The sequence below is a fragment of the Nomascus leucogenys genome, chromosome 11 (assembly GCF_006542625.1).
Source record: "Nomascus leucogenys isolate Asia chromosome 11, Asia_NLE_v1, whole genome shotgun sequence".
Taxonomy (NCBI): domain Eukaryota; kingdom Metazoa; phylum Chordata; class Mammalia; order Primates; family Hylobatidae; genus Nomascus; species Nomascus leucogenys.
In genome coordinates this window covers 72,133,059-72,155,265 of record NC_044391.1, presented here as the reverse complement: position 1 = coordinate 72,155,265, position 22,207 = coordinate 72,133,059, and the positions used below count along the sequence as shown (strand labels likewise).

At 38.8% G+C, this 22,207-nt stretch overlaps 1 protein-coding gene across 3 annotated transcripts in view; it reads left to right on the top strand.

The window, feature by feature from the left end:
* The first annotated feature begins 3,879 nt into the window (after nucleotides 1-3,879).
* Nucleotides 3,880-22,207, top strand: part of ERICH6 (glutamate rich 6) — a 42,434-nt gene continuing 24,106 nt past the window's right edge. Inside the window, exons 1-4 of one of the 3 annotated variants that reach the window (XM_003256289.2) lie at nucleotides 3,937-3,998; nucleotides 4,143-4,357; nucleotides 5,696-5,753; nucleotides 8,978-9,069. In XM_003256289.2, the coding sequence (XP_003256337.2) occupies nucleotides 3,937-3,998; nucleotides 4,143-4,357; nucleotides 5,696-5,753; nucleotides 8,978-9,069 (427 nt within the window). Of the gene's footprint in view, nucleotides 4,358-5,695; nucleotides 5,754-8,977; nucleotides 9,070-22,207 lie in introns of all 3 variants that reach the window. The other 2 variants (XM_030823107.1, XM_030823106.1) reach the window with 2 other exon arrangements.

The window sequence follows — 22,207 nt, the reverse complement described above, 5'->3', positions numbered from 1 at the left end:
AGAATTTTGAATGTTCTCATCACAAACAAATGATTATATAGTTTGGCTGTGTCCCCACCCAAATCTCATCTTGAATTGTAGTTCCCATAATCCTGTGTCATGGGAGGAACCCGTGGGAGGTAATTGAATCATGGAGGCAATTACCCCCGTGCTGCTGTTCTTATGATAGTGAGTGAGTTCTCACGAGATCCGCTGGTTTTATGAGGGGCTTTCCCCACTTTTGCTCGGCATTTCTCCTTCCTGCCAGCATGTGAAGAAGAATGTGTTTGCTTTCCCTTCTGCCATGACTGTAAGTTTCCTGAGGCCTCCTTAGCCATGCTGAACTGTGAGTAAATTAAACCTCTTTCCTTTATAAGTTATCTAGCCTCAAGTATGTCTTTATTAGCAGTGTGAGAAGGAACTAATACAAATGATAAATGTAAGAGGTGATGGATATGCTAAATATCCTGATTTGATTTTCACACAATGTATCACATATTGAAACATCACACTGTATCCCATGAATATGTACAATTATGATATGCCAATTAAAACCAAAATTAAAGAAAGGCAAACAAAATATCAAATGATGACAATAGGGAACAATTATATAATATTATATACTTGAGATAGGAGATTTTTAAAAAATCCATTACCTGTTGATATGGTTTGGCTCTGTTTCCTGACCCAAATCTCATCTTGAATTGTAATCTCCACATGTTGAGGGCAGGACCTGGTGGGAGGTGATCAGATCATGGGAGTGGTTTCCCTCATGCGGTTCTCGTGATAGTGAGGGAGTTCTCAATGAGATCTGATGGTTTAAAAGTGGCAGTTTCCAGCTGGGCATGGTGGCTCACACCTGTAATCCCAGCGCTTTGGGAGGCCAAGGGGGGTGGATTACCTGAGGGCAGGAGAATGAGACCATCCTAACACGTGAAACCTTATCTCTACTAAAAATACAAAAAATTAGCCAGTCACGGTGGCGGGCGCCTATAGTCCCAGCTACTCAGGAGGCTGAGGCAGGAGAATGACGTGAACCCAGGAGGCCGAGCCTGCAGTGAGCCGAGGTTGTGCCACTGCACTCCAGCCTGGGCAACAGAGCGAGACTCCATCTCAAAAAAAAAAAAAAAAAAAAAAAAAAGTGGCAGTTTCCACTGCACTCTCTCTCTCTCCTGCCACCAAGTAAGACGTGCCTTGCTTCCCCTTCACCTTCTGCCATGATTGTAAGTTTCCCGAGGCCTCCCCAGTTATGTGGAACTGAGTCAATTAAACCTGTTTCTTTTATAAATTACTCAGCCTCAGGCAATTCCTTATAGCAGTGTGAAATTGAACTAATATACCTCTGAAGCACTCAATACATTAGAAACATTTTCTAAACAGAGTTATGTGGTCCTAAAAAAAAAAATAATAATATACAGTCCTCAAAAATAAATCAGTCCTCAAATAGAAAATAGGCCAGACAGGGTGACTCACACCTATAATCCCAGCACTTTGGGAGGCCAAGGTAGGAGGACTGCTTGAGCCCAGGAGTTCAAGACCAGCCTGGGCAACACACTGAGATGCCATCTTAGGAAAAAAAAAATAGAAGAAGAAAATAAACAATAATTAAATTTTATCTCAAAATAGCCCCATAAATTAAGTGGAAAGGTACTGATATTTCCATTTAACACACCAAGAAACTGAGGCTCAATAACCCCAAAGTCACAGTTAGTCAAGGCTGGTGCCTGGTTCTCAAATCTCAAGTCCCTGAGTGAAGCTAGACGCCAGGAATGGGGAAGGGGAAAATAAAAACTGACCCAGCATCATATTATCTCTGAATGGCCAAAACAAGAAAGCGGCATCAACTCATGGGAAAATAAGACACTGTTCTTTGTGTAGTAAGTAGATCCAAGGAAAGGAGATTCCATAAAATGTTCAAAAATGGCCTTAAATAGAAGGTCTAAACAAGGAGTACTTAAACAAATTAATTCACCACACAGCTGAGAAAATGCCAGGGCAGTCACAGCACTGGGCTAGAGCAGGCACTTCAGAGTAAGCACAAGCACTGTCACCCTTGCTCTCTGCCAGCCCCGTGTCTCATCCCCACATCCTGACTTCCAGGCTGCTCTCTGAGGACCCTGGTTGAATTTCCTAACTTCTAAGATAGCTTCCAGCATCAAACTGCTGGTATTGTCCGGAAAAGAAATGGGATTTTTCTTATTTTCTTTTTTTAAATTACACTTACCTTATTTGTACCTCAGTATCTGTACACATAGTTCCCTGTCCTGGCCCTCCTTTCCTGCCCTGAGCCTGCTGGAAAGCTTTTCACTTTCCTCTCTGGTCACCACATTTTGCCCTTCCTTTTAAAGCAACTCAAATGTCCCCTGTCATCTGTGCTGCCTGCTCCTTTAGCCTGCAAGATCTCTTCTTTCAAAAATATTCCCTAGCCAGGCACAGTAGCTCACGTCTGTAATCCTAAGAACTTTGGGAGGCCGAGTTGGGAGGATCTCTTGAGCCCAGGAGCTTGAGACCGGGAGTTTGAGACCAGCCTGGGCAACATAGCAAGTTGCCATCTCTACAAAAAGTAGTCCCAGATACTTGGGATGCTGAGGCGGGAGGATCAGCTTGAGCCAGGAGGCGGAGGTTGCAGGAAGCTGAGATAGCACCACTGCACTCCAGCCTGGGCGACAGGGTGAGACCCTGTCTCAAAATATATATACTATAGGCCAGGCGCGGTGGCTCACGCCTGTAATCCCAGCACTTTGGAAGGCTGAGGCAGGCGGATCACGAGGTCAGGAGATTGAGACCATCCTGGCTAACACGGTGAAACCCCATCTCTACTGAAAATGCAAAAAATTAGCCAGGCGTGATGGCACATGCCTGTAGTCCCAGCTACTCGGGAGGCTGAGGCAGGAGAATTGCTTGAACCCGGGAGGCTGAGGTTGCAGTGAGCCGAGATCGCGCCACTGCACTCCAGCCTGGGCGACAGAGTGAGATTCCGTCTCAAAACAAATATAATATAATATAATATAATATAATATAATATAATATAATATATAAAATTGGCCAGGCCTGGTGGCACACATTTGTTGTCCTAGCCACTTGGGAGACCAAGGTGGGAGGATCACTGGAGCCCAAGAGTTCAGGGCTGCAGTGAACCATGATGCCGCCACTGCACTCCAGCCTGGGTGACAGAGTGATACCCTGTCTCTCAAAAATAAAAAATATATATATTTTACAAAAATTTAAGTAAATATAAAGTCCCAGAAGGACGCAGGTGGTACCTAGGTAGGTGGCCAGATGCTTCAGGACTTTTCTACTCCAGGATGGATAGATGGGCCAAGTAAGAAGCAGGACCCAGATCACAGCAAGGAGCAAAATTTATGGGACGCTAAAAATCTCGCTAATCAAGATTAATTAATATTAATCTAACAATATTTAAGACAACTAACATTTAAGGCAATTTTAATACGCTTATTAATATTTAAGGCAATTAAAAATATATCCGCAAACGAGGGCCCAAGGGCTGGCGCCTGATTTTGTAAATAAAGTTTCCCTGGAAGTTACAGCAAGCATCTGTCTACTCAATAACCAGACTCCAGCATCCACAATACCAAATGGCACTGTGTGTGTCCGTCGCTAGAAGCCACTTCCTCCACCACAGTTTAAAAAAAAAAAAAAAAAAAAAGGCTCCAGATAAGCTGAGAGACAAAGAAAAGATCGTTTCTCCGCAGGCTGCCAGGGGTTTCAGAGACGCTGGAGAGCAGGGACAGAAAGAAGTCTGCGGTGGCCCCCACCGGCCCCCGGCACCCACATTCTAACTGGCTAACCGGGTCCTGCCGCTTTAAATCCGGGAAGCTGGGTGGCGCAGGGCAGGCAGTTGCCCGGGGAGACCAACGCACAACAGAGGCGCGCGCCGGCGAGAGCTCACCGGGGCTGCGGCCAAGGAGCTGGCTGTAATCCCCCCTCCCGCCAGCCATGGCCCACTTGTGCTCGCCTAGCAGCTTCGGAGACCCGGGGAGGAAGGACCAGAAGGAGTCAGAGGAGGAGTTAGAGGAGGAGGAGGAGGAGGAGTTAGAGGTGGAGGAGGAGGAGGAAGAGGTGGAGGAGGAGGAAGAGGTGGAGGAGGAGGAAGAGGTGGAGCAGGAGGAGGAGGAGGTGGTGGAGGAGGAGTTGGTGGGGGAAGAGCAGGAGTTGGAGGCCCCTGAGACGTTCAGCGATGAGTACCTCTGGAAGGTCACGGACATCGGTGACTACGACGACGACTTCCCAGACGTGCGCCCCCGCTTAGCCAGCATCGTCAGCCCTAGCCTGACCTCTACGTTCGTGCCCAGCCAGAGCGCGACCAGCACCGAAACGCGGAGCGCAAGCCCACCCTCCAGCACCTCCTCGCATAAAAGTACCGCCCCCGACCCACCTCTTCCTGGAGGGTTTCTTGTCCACAGGGGGCACCTGCTCTACCCACTCCTGGGTGGTGCCTTCGTCGACCTGCGCGTCGTGCCTGATTTCTAAATGCATGCACCATTCCACACACCTAATCTCTCTCACGCCCTTGTCGGAGACACTGAACCCTTGGCTGAGCTTTTGTGATGAGGCACGATTTAGGATATAGGCGAAACCATAAAAGTTGAACTTGGGCAATGCTGTATGAAGTGCTTTTTTTTTTTTTTTTTTTTTAGTCTAGAGTCTCGCTCTGTTGCCCAGGCTGGAGTGCCGTGGCTGCAGCCTCGACCTGTAGCTGGAACTACAGGCACACGCCACCACGCCCAGCTAATCTGGCGTCTCACTATGTTGCCCAGGCTGCTGGAAGTGCTCATTTTTATAACATTTTTCGTGCATTCACACAGTGACATCTCTCTCTCTCTCTCTCTGTCTCTCTCTCTGTTCCCCTCTCCCTTCCCCTCCCCTCCTTCTTCCCTCTTCCTCCCCTCCCTCTCCCCTCCCCATCTCTTTCTCCCTCTCTCTCACACACACACACACACATATATACACACCTCTCTCTCACACACTGACACACACACACACACTCATATTATTTCCAGAGAAGTGCCTTAAGGGTGCTGTACTACTAAAACAGTCCCGCAAAAAAAACACAACTCTCTTTTGTGTTTAATTTAACATCCTGTACTGAAGCCACTCCAGTCACTTCCTTGAAAAAAGAAGCAGAGAAGTCTTTTAGAGTAGGTTTCTCAAGCTCTAGTACTGACATTTTGGTCTGGATAATTCTTTGTTGGGGAGGATTGGGGACTGTCCTGTGAGTTATAGGATGTTTAGCAGCATCCCTGTACTCTACCCATGGCTGTGCTAGAAGCACACACCCTTGCGATGATCAAAAATGTCTCCAGGCCGGGCGCGGTGGCTCACGCCTGTAATCCCAGCACTTTGGGAGGCCGAGGCGGGCAGATCACGAGGTCAGGAAATCAAGACCATCCTGGCTAACACGGTGAAACCCCGTCTCTACTAAAAATACAAAAAATTAGCCGGGCGTGGCGGCGTGCGCCTGTAGTCCCAGCTACTTGGAAGGCTGAGGCAGGAGAATGGCGTGAACCCGGGAGGTGGAGCTTGCAGTGAGCCGAGATCACGTCATTGCACTCCAGCCTGGGCGACAGAGCAAGACTCTGTCTTAAAAAAAAAAAAAAAAAAAAAATCTCCAGACATTGCCATGTGTTCCTGGGGGGGTAGAATTGACCTTTTGATTTAGAAGGAGTAGCTGATTTTTAAATGTTTCATTCAACAGGTTTCCCTAAAATATTTCAGACATTTAGGAAAGACATGTCTGAAATGAGTATAGATAGGTAAGAAAATGTTTTCAATTTTCATATTTTTTGAACCCAATAATGTTTACCTTTTGGATAAACATGTTAGGAAGTAGAGTAAAATAATCCAGGGCATTTATGACTTACTTATTTTAAAAAGTTTTTTTTAAATATACACTGGTAGACACTTTGGAAGAGATAAAAGTTCCCACTTATCCCCAGCTTATTACCTAGCTCTAGAGATTACACGTCCACTTATCAATGTAACATGAAAGAATAACTATATATGCCATGTGTGCAATTGTAAGTGCTTGAGAATTTAGAATATAGGCTTTTATTGGCTAAATGCAAGAGCGACCAGGGACGCCTTTTGTGGAAGAGAGTGGAAATAATGGCCTTTCCTTTTTCCTCTCTCTCTCTTCTTTTTCTTGTTATTGCTATTAGCCTTCAGGCACTTTAACTATAATAAGTTACCGTAATAAGTAACTATAATAAGTTACTATAATAAGATACCAGTGAAATGCTTTCTGGAACATCTTTGTAAATATTCCCTGAAATCTCACACCAAACCTGAGTCAATGATCTTGAATTATTAGTTACCCTAACTTTGCTTTTGTAAGCAACTTTTAAATTCTTAAGATCAAGGAGAATTGTTCTGTCTCACATGTTTTTAGTTATCCTTTTAATTCAATTTGTAATAAAGATAATGTATGCATGTGGTTAAAAAAATCAAACTATACAAAGGTATAAAAATGAAAATCTCATGCCCTTCTTCACCCCCACTCCCACTCACCTTCAGTTTTGTTTCCATTATTATTTAAAATGACATTTTCATTTCTTGGTTTATCAATTTCTGACATATGTATTGAATTCCCACCTCTCCACTTTGGTAGTTATATTATTTTTAGTTTTTCTGACATTTAGGACTTCGAGGTATTTAAACCTCTACTTCTTGATTCATCAATTTTAGCATCTATTGACTATAATGAAAAATTAACATGTTAATGCACTTCCTCTTTCCATCTCTCCTCTCCTCTTTTTTCTCAATTAACAACAAACTATATGAAATGATAAATTATATTAAAATGCAATATGTATTTACATAAAGTTATATTACTTTTCCAAGCTTTATTATGCTTGTATTATGGTTTGTTAATTATAATTAAAGTGCTCTGGGGTTGTTTCTAAAAATTGAAAACCAACAAACAACACTAACACTTCTATGTTGACAAGCCAGTAATATGATTGAATCTATGGACAAGAAAATATAATCCTATGTCCATAAAACTTGTCTCTTAAAAAGTAAACTTTTTGCCAGATGCAGTGGCTCACACCTGTAATCCCAGCACTTTGGGAGGCCAAGGCAGGCAGATCACGAGGTCAGGAGTTCAAGACCAGCCTGGCCAACATAGTGAAGCCCCATCTCTACTAAAAATACAAAAATTAGCCGGGCATGGTGGCGTGGGCCTGTAGTCCCAGCTACTTGGGAGGCAGTGAGCTGAGATCGTACCACTGCACTCCAGCTTGGGCAACAGAGTGAGGCTTCATCTCAAAAAATAAATAAAAAATAAATAAATAAATAAACCTTTTGACTCTCCGTTGTTTTGTCTACAGTTTTTCTGGGTTGGCTCACCGGCCACACTTTATTGGTTCCCATATTGTCTTCTTTCTTTTGTTGCTTTTCCTTTTGCTGGAGAAACTCCTCAGGTGAATTTTTTATATAGGTCTCACGGATAGTCAAATTTCTGAGTTCTTGCCTGCCTTGAAATTTCATTTTGCCCTTGTACTTGACTTGTTAATAAAAATAAAAATAAAAACCTGCCAAAAAGAAGGGATTTAAAACCATTTCACATGATGAAACCTCGTCTCTACTAAAAATATTAAAAAAATAAAAATAAAAAATTAGCCAGGCGTGGTGGCGGATGCCTATGGTCCCAGCTACTCTGGAGGCTGAGGCAGGAGAATGGTGTGGACCTTGGAGGAAGTGCTTGCAGTGAGCCGAGATTGCGCCACTGCACTCCAGCCTGGGCAACAGAGCAGGACTCCATCTCAAAAAAAAAAAAAAAAAATTCCCTCAGAGATCTGAAGACATTGCTTCATTGCCTCCTAGTAGCCAATACTGCCTCACCAGTCTTATCCTCAGACCATTCTGATATATAATTACTTTCTCCCCTTTTCTTCTTTTCTTCAGAACTCCTCCTAGATGCTGTTGGACCTCTTAGATTCTCCATCTTTAATAACATTTCCTTTGTATTTTCAGTATCTTCAGGATTTTTTATGTTTGTTTACATGCTACTATACAGCCCTTGTACAGAATTTTTTTACTGGAGGATTCATATTTGAAATTTCGAAGAACCAGTGCTTGTTCTCTGATTGTTGCTGTTCAAAATAATTTGGTTTGTTTTTTGTGGGGTTTTTTTTGGTTTGTTTTTATCTCTTTGAGGGCTTTGTTCTAATATATTAAAGTTCTCCTTTGTTCTTTGTATTATTTTTCCTTTCAAAGTCAATTGTTCTGTTTATTTCTCTTGCTTATTCTCTTCAGTGCTATTGATTTTTCTTAAGTGGTAATCCTTCGTTGCCCATTTTTATTTATAAATGAATGGCTGGTAAATAGCTAGAAAGGAATCCTTCCCTAGCTTTAGTAGTTCTGTTTTCTGACAGAGCTTGCATGGGAGAGTCTGCTATGATCCCTGTGCAGATGGGTGGGGCATATTAGAGTCATTTCCTGTGGAGTGTCTGGGCAGGGAGGAGTGAAGCTGGGTAATCCTATTACTGGAGTTAGGACAAGGACACTTCAGTGTATGGTCATGGTTTATTTGTTTGTTTGTTTTTGAGATAGAGCCTTGCTCTGTCTCCCAAGCTGGAGTACAGTGGCGTGATCACGGCTCACTGCAGCCTCCACCTCCTGGGCTCAAGCCATCCTCCTGCTTCAGCCTCCCAAGTAGCTGGGGCTACAGGCAGGGAGCATAATATCTGGCTAATTTTTTTATTTTTTGTAGAGACAGGGTCTCACCACGCTGCCTAGGCTGGTCTTGAACTCCTGGGCTCAAGCTATCCACCCAGCTCATCCCCCAAAAAAAGATTTGATGCAAACACACTGAGTTAACTTTACTGAAGAGATAAAAATGGAAGAAAATATTTCAAAGAAAACAAATTCAGTATTTCCTATGTGCATTAATTAATTGATTATTAAATGTTCAATGTTTAGAAGACCTGCTAACAACTATATAGATATACTCAAAACATTTTTGTCAAAATTTCAGAAATATTCATCACAATTTGTCTCCAGGAATTCCAATATCAGTACAAACAGAAGAAAGCTGGCTCCAAGATTTGTCTGATAAAGTGCAATCGAGTGAGTAGTTTGATTTCTTAGCTTTTCCTGGGAGGCCGGATTGCATGTTGGAAATACCACAGGTGTAGAAGGCCAGTACAGCTAGATTTGAATCCCAGCCCCAACACATACTCACCTTGTGATGTTGGGCAAGTTGCTTGCCCTCTTTGAGTCTTACTTTCTTCATCTCTTGGTAATAGTCATATTGTCACAGGATTCTTACGAAGATCAAAACAAGGTTGGCTGGGCGCAGTGGCTCACGCTTGTAATCCCAGCACTTTGGGAGGCCAAGGCGGGCGGATCACGAGGTCAGGAGATTGAGACCACAGTGAAACCCCGTCTCTACTAAAAACACAAAAAATTAGCCGGGCGTGGTGGCGGGCGCCTGTAGTCCCAGCTACTCGGAGAGGCTGAGGCAGGAGAATGGCGTGAATCCGGGAGGCGGAGCTTGCAGTGAGCCGAGATTGCGCCACTGCACTCCAGCCTGGGTGACAGAGCGAGACTCCGTCTCAAAAAAAAAAAAAAAACAAGGTTAAATATTTTCAATGTTCAATAAATGGTAGCAATTATGTTCACATCAAGAAATAATCTGCCATTATATTTTTGATACTTATCTTTTTTTATTATACAAGTAACATGCACACTTTTTAAATGTCAAACCACTAAGAAGTGGAAAATGTAATAATTAAAACTTTAATTTTTCCAGTATATTTCCATTCAGCTTTTATATTCACGTTTTATTTTATGTCATTTATTCATCGAATGCTTACTGAGCACCTACCATTTGCCAAGCACCTACCATTTGCCAAGCACCTATCATAGGTCTAGCCTATAATAGGGTATCAGCAGTGAAAAAAAAAAGCAAATCCCCTGTCTCAGCGATATTAAAGTGTGGGAAGTGGAGGTGATGGTGACAGCAATAATATATAGAATAAATCAGTTAATATATAAAACATTAGATGATGTAAGTGCTAAGAAGAAAAGTAAAGCAGGGAAGGGGTTGGAAAGTGTCGGGGGTTGGAGGTAGGGTGCAAGTTTGCACAGGATGCCCAGAGAAATCTTTCCTGAGAATCTGAGGTATTTGAGAAAAGACCTACAAGAGGTGAGAGAATGAGCCAGGACAATCTCACAGGAAAGGTGTTCCAGGCAAGGGAACAGCAAGTGCCTCCTTCTAGAACAAGAGGCCAGTGTGGCTGCAGTGGAGTAAGCAGGGAGGAGAATCTTCGGGGATGAGGTCACAGAGATCTGAGGACCAGATCTTTCTCACTGGGAGTGAGGTGGGAAGTTGCTGGAGAATTTGTGCAGAGAAGTGATATAATCCAACTGGTATTTTTAATGACTGCTGGCTGCTGAGAAAATATGAGGGCAAGAGCCCAGAGATTTAGCCCTGCAGCACTCCATTGTTAAGTTGGGAACATGAGGAAGAAACTAAGGAAAAGCATCCAGTGATGTAGAAGAAAAACCAAGAAGTGTCCTAGATACCAATAAAGTTTCAAGGAGGCAGGAATGATCAACAGGCTCAAATGATACTCAGAGGTTAGGAAGATGAGGACTGAGAACTGACTACTAGATCTAGCATGTGGAAGTCATTGGTGATGTGGATAGGACCAGCTTCAGTGTAACTCTGGGGATAAAAGCCAAATTGGGAGTGGGCTCAAAGGAGAGTGAAATAAGTGTAGAATTGAAACGGAATCATACTCCACAGTCGCATTTCATTGCTAAGCTTTTAATGGTATGGTGGTGTAACTAAAACATCAACATAGTCTTATTTTTAAAAAGTCAAAAGATACAAATCAAACAATAGTTCCTTTTGACTATTACCCTCAATTTCAGATGTCACCACTATTATCATGTTGGTGTGTATCTTTCCAAATCTTTTCCTAAGCTTTTATATCCATATAAAAGTATAGTAGTGTGACCCGTTTTGTTTGCTGTTGTTATTTACATGAATGGTATCACACTGAATCTGTTGTTCTACTTGCTTTTTCACTTAATAGGCCTTGAAAATTTTTACCAGTAAATACAGGTAAAAATTCTTTGTAACTGTTGCATAATAGTACATAGTATAGATGTACAATTATTTATTTAAAGATTCCCCAACTGATGCATAAAATTGTTCCTAGATATTCACTTCCACAGTGTTACAGTAAGCTGCCTCCTCTTTGTGTACACACCAAGTATTGCTCTAAGACAGATGCCAAGAAAGTGGTATTGTTGAGTGAAAAGTTACACATTTTAATCATCACCTTCCTAAAGAGCTGACCCAATGTATGCTTCCATCAAAACTGTTGTTGAGACCACCCTTTTCCTACCCTTTCCCATATTTGATATTGTCATTCTTTTAAATTTTTGACAGTCTGGTAGGTGGAAATTACTATTATTTTATTTCTTAATTATTATGATTATTGCCGAGGTTGAGCATCTTGATACCAATATATGTTTTTTTGGTCACTCAATTATCTTCTTTGAGTTAAGCATTGAGTTGTCTTTTCTTTCTTGATGTTTATTTTTTGGCAGCTCTTTACATATCTGTAATACTTTTTTGAATGTTGTATATGTTGCAGATTGCTTCTCCTAGTTTGTCTTTTACATTTGCTTGTGGTCATTTTTGTTATATATAATTTTAAATTTGATGTAAGTAAATATTTTCCTTGCGATTCTCACATTTTGTGGTTTAAAAAGTATTTCCCTAATTCAATAATATATGTATATTTTCCTAAATTTTCTTCTAAAACTTCTAGAATTTTACTATTTATCTTTAGCACCTAAATCAATATGGACTTTATTTTTGTGAATGGCTTATGAAAATAACCATCCTTTTTCCCCCAAATTTTGTCTCTGTACTACTCCTTAACCAGTCCAACTTCTCCACTCTGCTTTGAAATGGTGTCTTTATCCTATACTGAATTATCAAATATATATTGTGTATATATTTTGTGTGTGTATGTACACACATGCAAATATTCTGTTCCACTGAACTATTGGTATTTTCCTATACCAATATCACACTATCTTAATTTCTGTGGTTTTACGTATTTAATATATGATAAACCAATTTCTGCCCTCCTTATTCTTTTTCAAAATATTATTCCCAGTTATTCTTGGGCGCTTGTTCTTTCAAAAGTATTTTAGAATCAAAATCCCATTGAAAACTCCCACCAAAACTACACTGACTATGTAGATTAATTTGTGAATAATTGGTACCTTTTTAATATTAAGTCTTTCTTGCTTTGCAGGAACCTAATGTACCTCTCCATTTTTTTTCTGATCTTCATATATATATATATGTATATACATATATGTATATATATAGTATATACATATATGTATATATATAGTATATACATATATGAATATATATGTATATACATATATGAATATATATGTATATATAGTATATACTGCATATATATACAGTATATATACAGTATATACTATATATGTAGTATATACTGCATATATATATGCATATATATACATATATACATATATATATACAGTATATACTATATATATGAGCCTCATAAAGCTCTTTTTAGTCTATGCTAGGTGTTTTATAGTCTTTCATTGATGTAGCCAACCATTGGGGTCTTTTTTTCTTTCTTTTTTTGAGACGGAGTCTTGCTCTGTCGCCAGGCTGGAGTGCAGTGGCACGATCTCGGCCCACTGTAACCTCTGCCTCCCAGGTTCAAGCAATTCTCTTGCCTCGGCCTCCCGAGTAGCTGGGATTACAGGCATGAGTCACCATGCCCAACTAATTTTTGTATTTTTTTTTTTTAGTAGAGATGGACTTTCACCACGTTGGCCAGGATGGTCTCAGTCTCCTGACCTCATGATCCGCCTGCCTCGGCCTCCTAAAATGCTGTATTACAGGCATGAGCTACTACAGCCAGCCAGAATCTTTTTTTCTATTGTATTTTCTAACTGGTTATTGTCAATCTATAGGAAAACTATTGATTTCTATGTATCAATCTTGTATCTGACCCCCTTGCCGTACTTCCTTATTCATGATAGTAGTTTATCAGTTGAAAGTTTAGTGGACAATTACATTTTGTGTGAATAGTGGCAGTTTTATCTATTCTTTATTGTTTTTACTTAGCAGTTGTTATGGTCTAAATGTTTGTGTTCCCCCAAAGTTCACATATTGAAATCTGATCACTAATGTGATAGTATTAAGAAGTGGAGCCTTTTGGAGATAATTAAGCCATGAGGATGCAGCCGTCATGAATGGGATTAGTGCCCTTGTAAAAGAGGCCCCAGAAAGCTAGTTCATTCCTTCTACCATGTGAGGACACAGCTAGAAGGCACCATCTATGAACCAGGAAATGGGCCCTTACCAGACACCAAATCTACTGGCACCTTGATCTTGGACTTCTCAGCTTCCAGAACTGTGAATATAAATTTCTGTTGTTTATGTAAGGTACTCAGTTTATGATAATTTGTTATAGAAACCCAAACAAACTAAGACAGAAAATTGGTACCAAGATGTGGGGATGCTGCTTATAAACCGAAAAGTATCTGAGACAGGTTTCAATCAATTTAGAAATTTATTTTGCCATGGTTAAGGACATGCCTAGAAGAGAAGTAAGACAGAGTCACTGAAATGGTCTTTGCCTTCCTCCAAAGATGATTTTGAGGGCTTCAGTATTTAAAGGGGAAAAGCAGGTCAGAAGGAAAGGAGGAAGGAAGTCGTAATCCACTTGTTGCAGGAGAAAACGAGCAGGTGGGGGAATAGTCAATTCTGTATTCATCTGGCACTCAGTAAATCAGCACTTTACATAAGATAAAACGAACATAGAGTAGCTACCCATGGAGATATTTAACCTTTTATCTGTAGCTGTCTGCTTAGGAGCAAAAGGAAAAGTGGTTTCTTGCATGACTCAAATTTTAGCTTAATTTTTTCCTTGTGGCATAGTGAATTGGGTTCCTGAGTTTTTATTTTTCATTCACATTTCTTCTCCCTTTTCTTTTAAAAATGTTTCATCTTTCTGAAACACACCAAAAAATAATAATAAATAAAATTTTAAAAATAAAATTTTTCAGAGAAAGCATTTTAGAAAAAAGAATCTGGACTCAGGTTGTTTCTGATCTTTCATGGCTAAAATGGTTTTAGCAGTTTGTGAAGTCTCATGTCCTAGGAAGAAAAAATAAGAGGAGGAAGGGAGAAAAACAACAACAAACAAAAGAACGATCCTGGAAAACTGCTATAGGCCACATTACTCTGAAATCCATACATCACTGGGCAGGTATGAAAGTGGCTTACGTATGTAAATAGGTTTTTGTTATTTTCTTCTGAAGTTTAAGTTTTCTAGCTTCAGTTTGCAGGGCTTTACAAAAGCACAGCTTAGTTTTCAGTGATTCCAAATTGGGGAAAATGGGGGAAAAAAGAAGGAAAAGAAATTGAAAACATTATTTTGAAGATTTGTAACCAAGAAAAATTAGAATTCAGACCAAACTGTAGAAAATAATACAAATTGAAAAACATTAGTCAAGACAAGAATCTAACAACAAGTATACTATAGGTTTTGAAACATAATTTTTCTCTCTCCAGTTTCCCATTTTTACTAAAGACAAATCATGGTAGGACTGGTTTGCTTTATTATACTTGGCCTAATTATTTGTATATAGTGCAGTAAAAAAAAGTAATTATTTTTATATAGGCTTTTAAATTGGCTTTGATGGAACTTTGTTCTGTAGAAAGAATCTCAGATAAGACTTTTTTAAAGTCGAACCCAGCCATGGATTTGTACCATCAAATACCTATGAGTTGGGTGATCCTCTCTTCTCTTAAAGTTCCAAGATAAAACTTGGGGCTCTTAGGCCTGTCAGGAAGTGACATTCTTTACTTACCACAGGTCAGGAACTCCGTACAGGGACTGTATGGACAAGTATGAGGCCAGTTTTCCCAAAGGGCTTTTATTGGATCCATAAGTCAATTTTGATTCCTTAAGGAAAGCACACCATTCCAGTCAAAGCCTTGGTAAAATAACCAGTTTCTCCAATTGTGTTCTATCATAAATGAAAACAGATTCTTATTGCACTTATACAAATAACTGTATTGCTATAAGTTAAGAATACTCACAAATAGTTTCCAAATTCTGGAGAAATCAGGTAGAGAGAAAACAAATACACTCCAAATTTTGTTCTTAGGAGTACAGTTTACTCGATTGTTAAAAGCTGTAAATAGCTTAAAAGTTTTCTTGAATCTGAGAAGCAAAACAAAGGATGAGCAACATTTTAAGCAAAAAGTTAAAAGGATTATGTCAGACTTCCATTAGTTTAGTCTATGCAGTTAATTCCTGTTCTGCCTGATATTCATGAATATTTCAGCTCTCCATGAGACCTGAAAGCTTTTCCTCTATTCTGATGTCACAGTCTCTGGAGTTATCAGAAACCTGCATTTGAGAACACCTGTTAGAGTTTTATAGCTGATTATAAATCCACCTTCTAAAGAGAACCAAAACAAGATAACAATTGTCTGGGGATGACAAAAAGTTTTAGGGCAGCCATAGTCAAAGACAAAATCGACAAGAAAATTTGTTACCTCTGTGGTACACAATAATTTAACATAATTATAATTATTACTGATAATGCATATTAACTCATATCAAAATTATAGGAGTATCCCATAATTTTAGAACACATACTAATAACATATTTATACAAATACAGGCCAAAGAAAACCAAAGATCATTTTATATTTGACAGTGCTTCCTGTATAATTTTTATACCAAATAAGCCAAATATGTCATTTTTGGACTTTAAGGAACCTAATATCTTAAAGGATTAATTAGGTCAGGAAAAGACATAATTTATAATTTGATTTGGAAAGTTTGTCGGTTATCAAAGGTTTAAAACACTTGATATCATGAAATAGGATCACAGGTTATTGTAAAATAAGTCATTTCATTTAACCAAAGTGATAACTCAAGGATTTCAAAAAAGAGCAAAAACCTTCATTCTTTGAGAGAGGAGACTTAATTTTCCAAATTATAAGCCCTAAAAAGGCAGCATGAAGCCAATTAAATTTGTTTTTCAAAATTTTATAAACAATCTATAAAATTTTAATCTTGACCGTAAGATATAACTTCCATAAGCCTTTTATAAACTTTATAACCTTTATTAAGGAGTTGGTTAATGCTTCATGAAAACCTTGTTAAACTGACACAAGCACCTATATGCTAGTATTATATCAGTGTGCTTTTGACATTGATGATTAAAGAGAAACTGAACTTTTTTTATCCCTCAAAATTGGCCCTTACAATCTCACAGGTCTATCTATTCCATGATAGTCCCTGGACCTTGAGGAATGGAATAGCTTTAATTTCTGGCCCTGTGTCTCAGGAATGCAGTTTATTTTGATCGACATCTTCTACCAGGCCTGAAGATGGGGCCTTAATTGCTGTCAGTGTTTAAAATTCAGCTGGATTTGGTGTCCTTTTTAGACCCAGGAGTCAAAGCCCTGTAACTCAGTCTCACAAGTGCTTTAAAAGTGCATACAGAAGGATACACAGATGTAATAACCTTAATTTTTTTAAAAAATTTAATCTCAGCTTTTTTTCCTAAGCAAACCAAAACTTAATAATAATATGACGGGGAAAGGATTCTCTATTTAATAAATGGTGCTGGGAAAACTGGATAGCCATATGTAGAAAGCTGAAACTGGATCCCTTCCTTACACCTTATACAAAAATTAATTCAAGATGGATTAAAGACTTACATGTTAGACCTTAAACTATAAAAACCCTAGAAGAAAACCTAGGCATTACCATTCAGGACATAGGCATGGGCAAGGACTTCATGTCTAAAACACCAAAAGCAATGGCAACAAAAGCCAAAATTGACAAATGGGATCTAATTAAACTAAAGAGCTTCTGCACAGCAAAAGAAACTACCATCAGAGTGAACAGGCAGCCTACAAAGTGGGAGAAAATTTTCGCAACCTACTCATCTGACAAAGGGCTAATATCCAGAATCTACAATGAACTCAAACAAATTTACAAGAAAAAAACAAACAACCCCATCAACAAGTGGGCGAAGGACATGAACAGACACTTCTCAAAAGAAGACATTTATGCAGCCAAAAAACACATGAAAAAATGCTCATCATCACTGGCCATCAGAGAAATGCAAATCAAAACCACAATGAGATACCATCTCACACCAGTTAGAATGGCAATCATTAAAAACTCAGGAAACAACAGGTGCTGGAGAGGATGTGGAGAAATAGGAACACTTTTACACTGTTGGTGGGACTGTAAACTAGTTCAACCATTGTGGAAGTCAGTGTGGCGATTCCTCAGGGATCTAGAACTAGAAATACCAGTTGACCCAGCCATCCCATTACTGGGTACGTACCCAAAGGACTATAAATCGTGCTGCTATAAAGACACATGCACACATATGTTTATTGTGGCACTATTCACAATAGCAAAGACTTGGAACGAACCCAAATGTCCAACAATGATAGACTGGATTAAGCAAATGTTGCACATATACACCATGGAATACTATGCAGCCATAAAAAAGGATGAGTTCATGTCCTTTGTAGGCACATGGATGAAACTGGAAATCATCATTCTCAGTAAACTATCGCAAGGACAAAAAGCCAAACACCGCATGTTCTCACTCATAGGTGGGAATTGAACAATGAGAACACACGGACACAGGAAGGGGAACATCACACTCTGCGGACTGTTGTGGGGTGGGGGGAGGGGGGAGGGATAGCATTAGGAGTTATACCTAATGCTAAATGACGAGTTAATGGGTGCAGCACACCAACATGGCACATGTATATATATGTAACAAACCTGCACATTGTGCACATGTACCCTAAAACTTAAAGTATAATAATAATAAAATAAAATAAAAATAATAATAATATGACAACTTGATTATGTAAGTTTTTTTAAAGAAATCCTCTTATTGTGACTTACACAGACCATTCATTACATGATTGGACTTTCTAGTTTGTCCTGAACATCCCTCTCTCTTAAACAACCAGTCATTCTACTCTAGGACTAAATTTACCATACAAGATTCTTTCTTTCTCATTGAAATTATTTCTCTTTAAGCTTTCTTACAAAAAACAAACAAACCTCTTTATTTTTATAACTTTCTTTACATCTCTCTTATTTCCTGGTTACTTTTACCTTGTTTAATACATGATCTTTAAAAAAGCTTTGAATTAGACAAAAATTATTCACCTTTTTTTAAAGGACACACTTTTTTTTAAAGAATGTTTTCCTAAAAATATATTTTTAATGGAAAATACCCAAGTAATGAAATATCTATAATTTAACTTTAGATTCTAAATTATAGTGAGTTTGTCTACAAGTATTTATCGCATTACATTTACCTAATTATTTTAATTGTTTACCTGGATTATTTATGAAAACCGTGATAGCCATCATTTAGAGTTATGAAACTGCCATTGCAAAATTATAACTGAGACAGTGAAAAAGATTTGACCCAACTGATTCCATATTGCTTTTAACCTCCAAGCTGTCCTTGTTCATTCCTGGGCATAGGCTGAACTAGCTTTGGGAGGAACTTAGTTTACAGTTTAGCTTTGTAACAAAGATGATAACGGTCCTTTCCCAAAACAAACCTCACTGCCTGTGGACCAGACTGCCGAAAGCCACAAGATTAGAAGCTATGGTAATCTTACTAAATTTAAGATGTAGCTATTTTTTATTAAATCAATATCAATGTCTTACTTATTAAAGATTATACAAGCAAAGATCATTTTGTCTTGGGCTGGGTTTATAGATTTGTAACCCCTATGTCAAATTTTTACATCTTATAGTATTTGGCAGGGATAAGTATGAAATTTCTTGATTAATAAATGCAGACAAAAATGTATGCTGACAATTCTTAAGACATTTCTAATATTACTTTACCAATAATTGAAAAGCTAGTTTATTTATTAAAGATTTTACTGAAGTTACATAAACTTGAAAAAGTATTTGACTAGTCTTTTCTTTTTTCCTGATAAAGTATTTGATTCAAGTGTTTTTATTTTTCTTTAAGTCAATTAATTAGAGTTGTTTTATATCTTTTCAGTAATGAAACAGTGTGTACAAAACACATAAATACATAGATATATTAGGCATGCCAATAGAAGTACATCTTATAGATTAATGAAAACCTTTTTTTGTTTTCCTATCTTAGACATTCAGATTCTTGATAACCTATTTCACAACCCTAGGCAGTTTTCAGCTAAATAGACTTAAATTTGCATATTAAAGGAAACAACTCAGGTGAAAATCAAATAACAAAATTTATATCATAACATATGGAGAGAAAAAGTCTGGTGTGCTAGAGGGAGATTAAAGATGGATGCCAAATCAAACATAAAATTATAAAAATCTTTCATAGTTTTGTATAAAGAGACCCATTTTATTCAGACAGGGACCACCTATCTTTTAACTGGATCGCTGCACTCTGGGCAAAGCCCATGCTGAATCCTGGGTTTCCAAAGAGGGAGAATTATTATGAGGCTAGACCACATCATGTTTTTACAGTGCATGTAAAAAAAAAATTTTTTTTTAAACAAAGACATTTATAAGTGCCTAAACTACACCTGTCTTAAAAAAACCAAAAGTAGCCTCTGTTGCAGTAACTATATTAGTCAATAAATTAGGTAACACAATACCAAAGAAAGCAGTTTAAAAGCTGAGCTGAACTTGTCTATTTACATTCTTGGAGTTCCCATAAGGAGCGTTCTCCCTCAAAGGGATGCTGGTACTTTCTCTGTTTTCTTTAAGGAACCCTGGGCTATTGTAAACTATTTTAGGCTCCTCATGCAGCAGAGGGTACAAGAGAAAGGAGAAACAGCAGAAGTAAATGAAGAAAACAGAATTCAGTCAACTGAGAAGAAAAAAACTTTTGCTCAAAAAAAAGGGACAAGATTCTAGGAGGGAAAAAAATAACATGAAGGCCTTTTAAATACAAACACACATATGCACACATACACACACACACATCTTGGATGTTAGCTTTTAATTAAGCTAATTTTAACCATTGAGCTTCTTTTAAAAAAATCTTTTAAAATCTCATTAGCATATTTCAGCTAGAAAAAATTGCTGCTATTTCAGAAGTACCAAGTATCAAACCAGAAAGGGCTTGATTTAGGAACAAAACCCAGGCTGTTGTGGTGGAAAAAAGAAGGCAAAACCTTAGCTATGGAACTGCAGCATGAGGCAACAACCACTGTTTCAGTTTGGCCTGGCTAGCAAAAAGGTGGCCTTGTTATATGAAGATACAAAATATATGTTATATAAAAGATATATGTTATATAAAATAGTTACCTGCCTTCTATTGTCATGGAAGCAGGAAAAAAATGACTTCTTTGTGTTGGAAGCAAGTAAAACTTCAAAAAAAGAGAAGCTGTACAGCAAAATAAACTTAGATCGTGACCAAATTTGAGGAGATCAGGGATTCTCTGGAGGGGGTGCTTCCAAGCCTCAGCAAATTGTCCTATTGGTTTGAGCCATACAGATAGGTCAAGCTAGTACCAAGCACCAATAGAAGATTTGTCAAATATCAGGGGTACCTCCACTCAGAATTCCTCTGTGGTTACCAAAATGTGAACCCTGAAAATCTGAGACAGGCCTCGGTTAATTTAGAAAGTTTATTTTACCAAGGTTAAGGATGTGCACCTGTGACACAGCCTTAGGAGGTCCTGGCGACATGTGCCCAAGATGGTCAGAGCACAGTTTGGTTTTATACATTTTAGGAAGACATAAGACATCAATCAACATATGTAAGATGAATATCGGTTTCGTCTGGAAAGGCGGGACAACTCAAAGTCGGGAGGGGGCTTCCAGGTCATAGGTAAAGAAGAGAAAAATGATTGCATTCTTTTGAGTTTCTGATTAGCCTCCAAAGGAGGCAATCAGATATGCATTAATCTCAGTGAGCGGAGGGGTGACATTGAATAGAATGGGAGGCAGGTTTGCCCTAAGCAGTTCCCAGCTTGACTTTTCACTTTAGCTTAGTGATTTTGGGGCCCCAGTATATTTTCCTTTCCCATAAGCTACCCAGTTTAAGGCATTTTGTTATAGCAGCCCAAATGAACTAAGACAGCAATGTATCATGGACATCTTTCCATGTCAGGAATGATTGACCTAATTCTTTGAAGTTACTGCATAATATTTCCTCATATACAGTTATTGTGACTTACGTAATGCTAGATATATTGGAGTTGTTCTTGCCTTGTCTTGCTTTTTTGTTTTTTTTTTGAGCTCTTCCCTATAACAAATAATGTATTAATAAAAATCCTTGTGCATTAATTTTTTAAAATACCTGTGCTGGTATTTCTATAGACAAAGATGCCTAAAACATCTTTAAAATTTTTTCAGATGATCCACATTGCCCCCCACCTCCCCAAAATAGATCGTTCTTTTTTAAAAAAATTTATTTATTTATTTATTTATTTATTTATTTATTTATTTACTTACTTACTTACTTACTTTTTGAGACAAGGTCTTGCTCTGTCGCCCAGGCTTCAGAGTACTGGTGCGATCTCAGCTCACTACAGCCTCAACCTCCTGCTCAAGCGATCCTCCCACCTTAGCCCCCAGTAACTGGGACCACAGTCATGTACCACCACAACCAACTAATTTTTTTAAAGTTTTTCATAGAGACCAGGTCTCAGTATTTTGCCCAGGCTGTTTTCAAACTCCTGGACTCAATCTCCCCACCTTGGCCTTCCAGAGTTCTGGGATTACAGGCATGAGCCACCACACCCAGCCTAGATCAACTTCTGAAGGCTACCTGTCTCCAACAGCAGCCCTTGCTCTCCTGGCTTTGCTAAGAAAATGAGTCCCTCGCATTTTAGTAGCCTCTTTCCTTTGCCTCTGTCCCATTATAGGTTGCTCTGATTGGTTTTTCATCATTCCAATCCTATGTGCTTTAAATCTTCTAGACATTTACTCAAAGTTGCTGATTCATGGATGGCTTCTTCCCCATTTCCAGTGCTGCTCTGGAATCTAGATAGAGTAATCCTGGTGGTTTACTTCACTGTCTTGAACTAGAACCCTCAGCACCCTCCCACCTGAAAAATCTCATGAAGAATAACAGACATAAAGTAGATCGATGGTACATAAAAGCAGCAGAAAATAAAAGGGTATGCAAAGCATGATTATAACCAAGG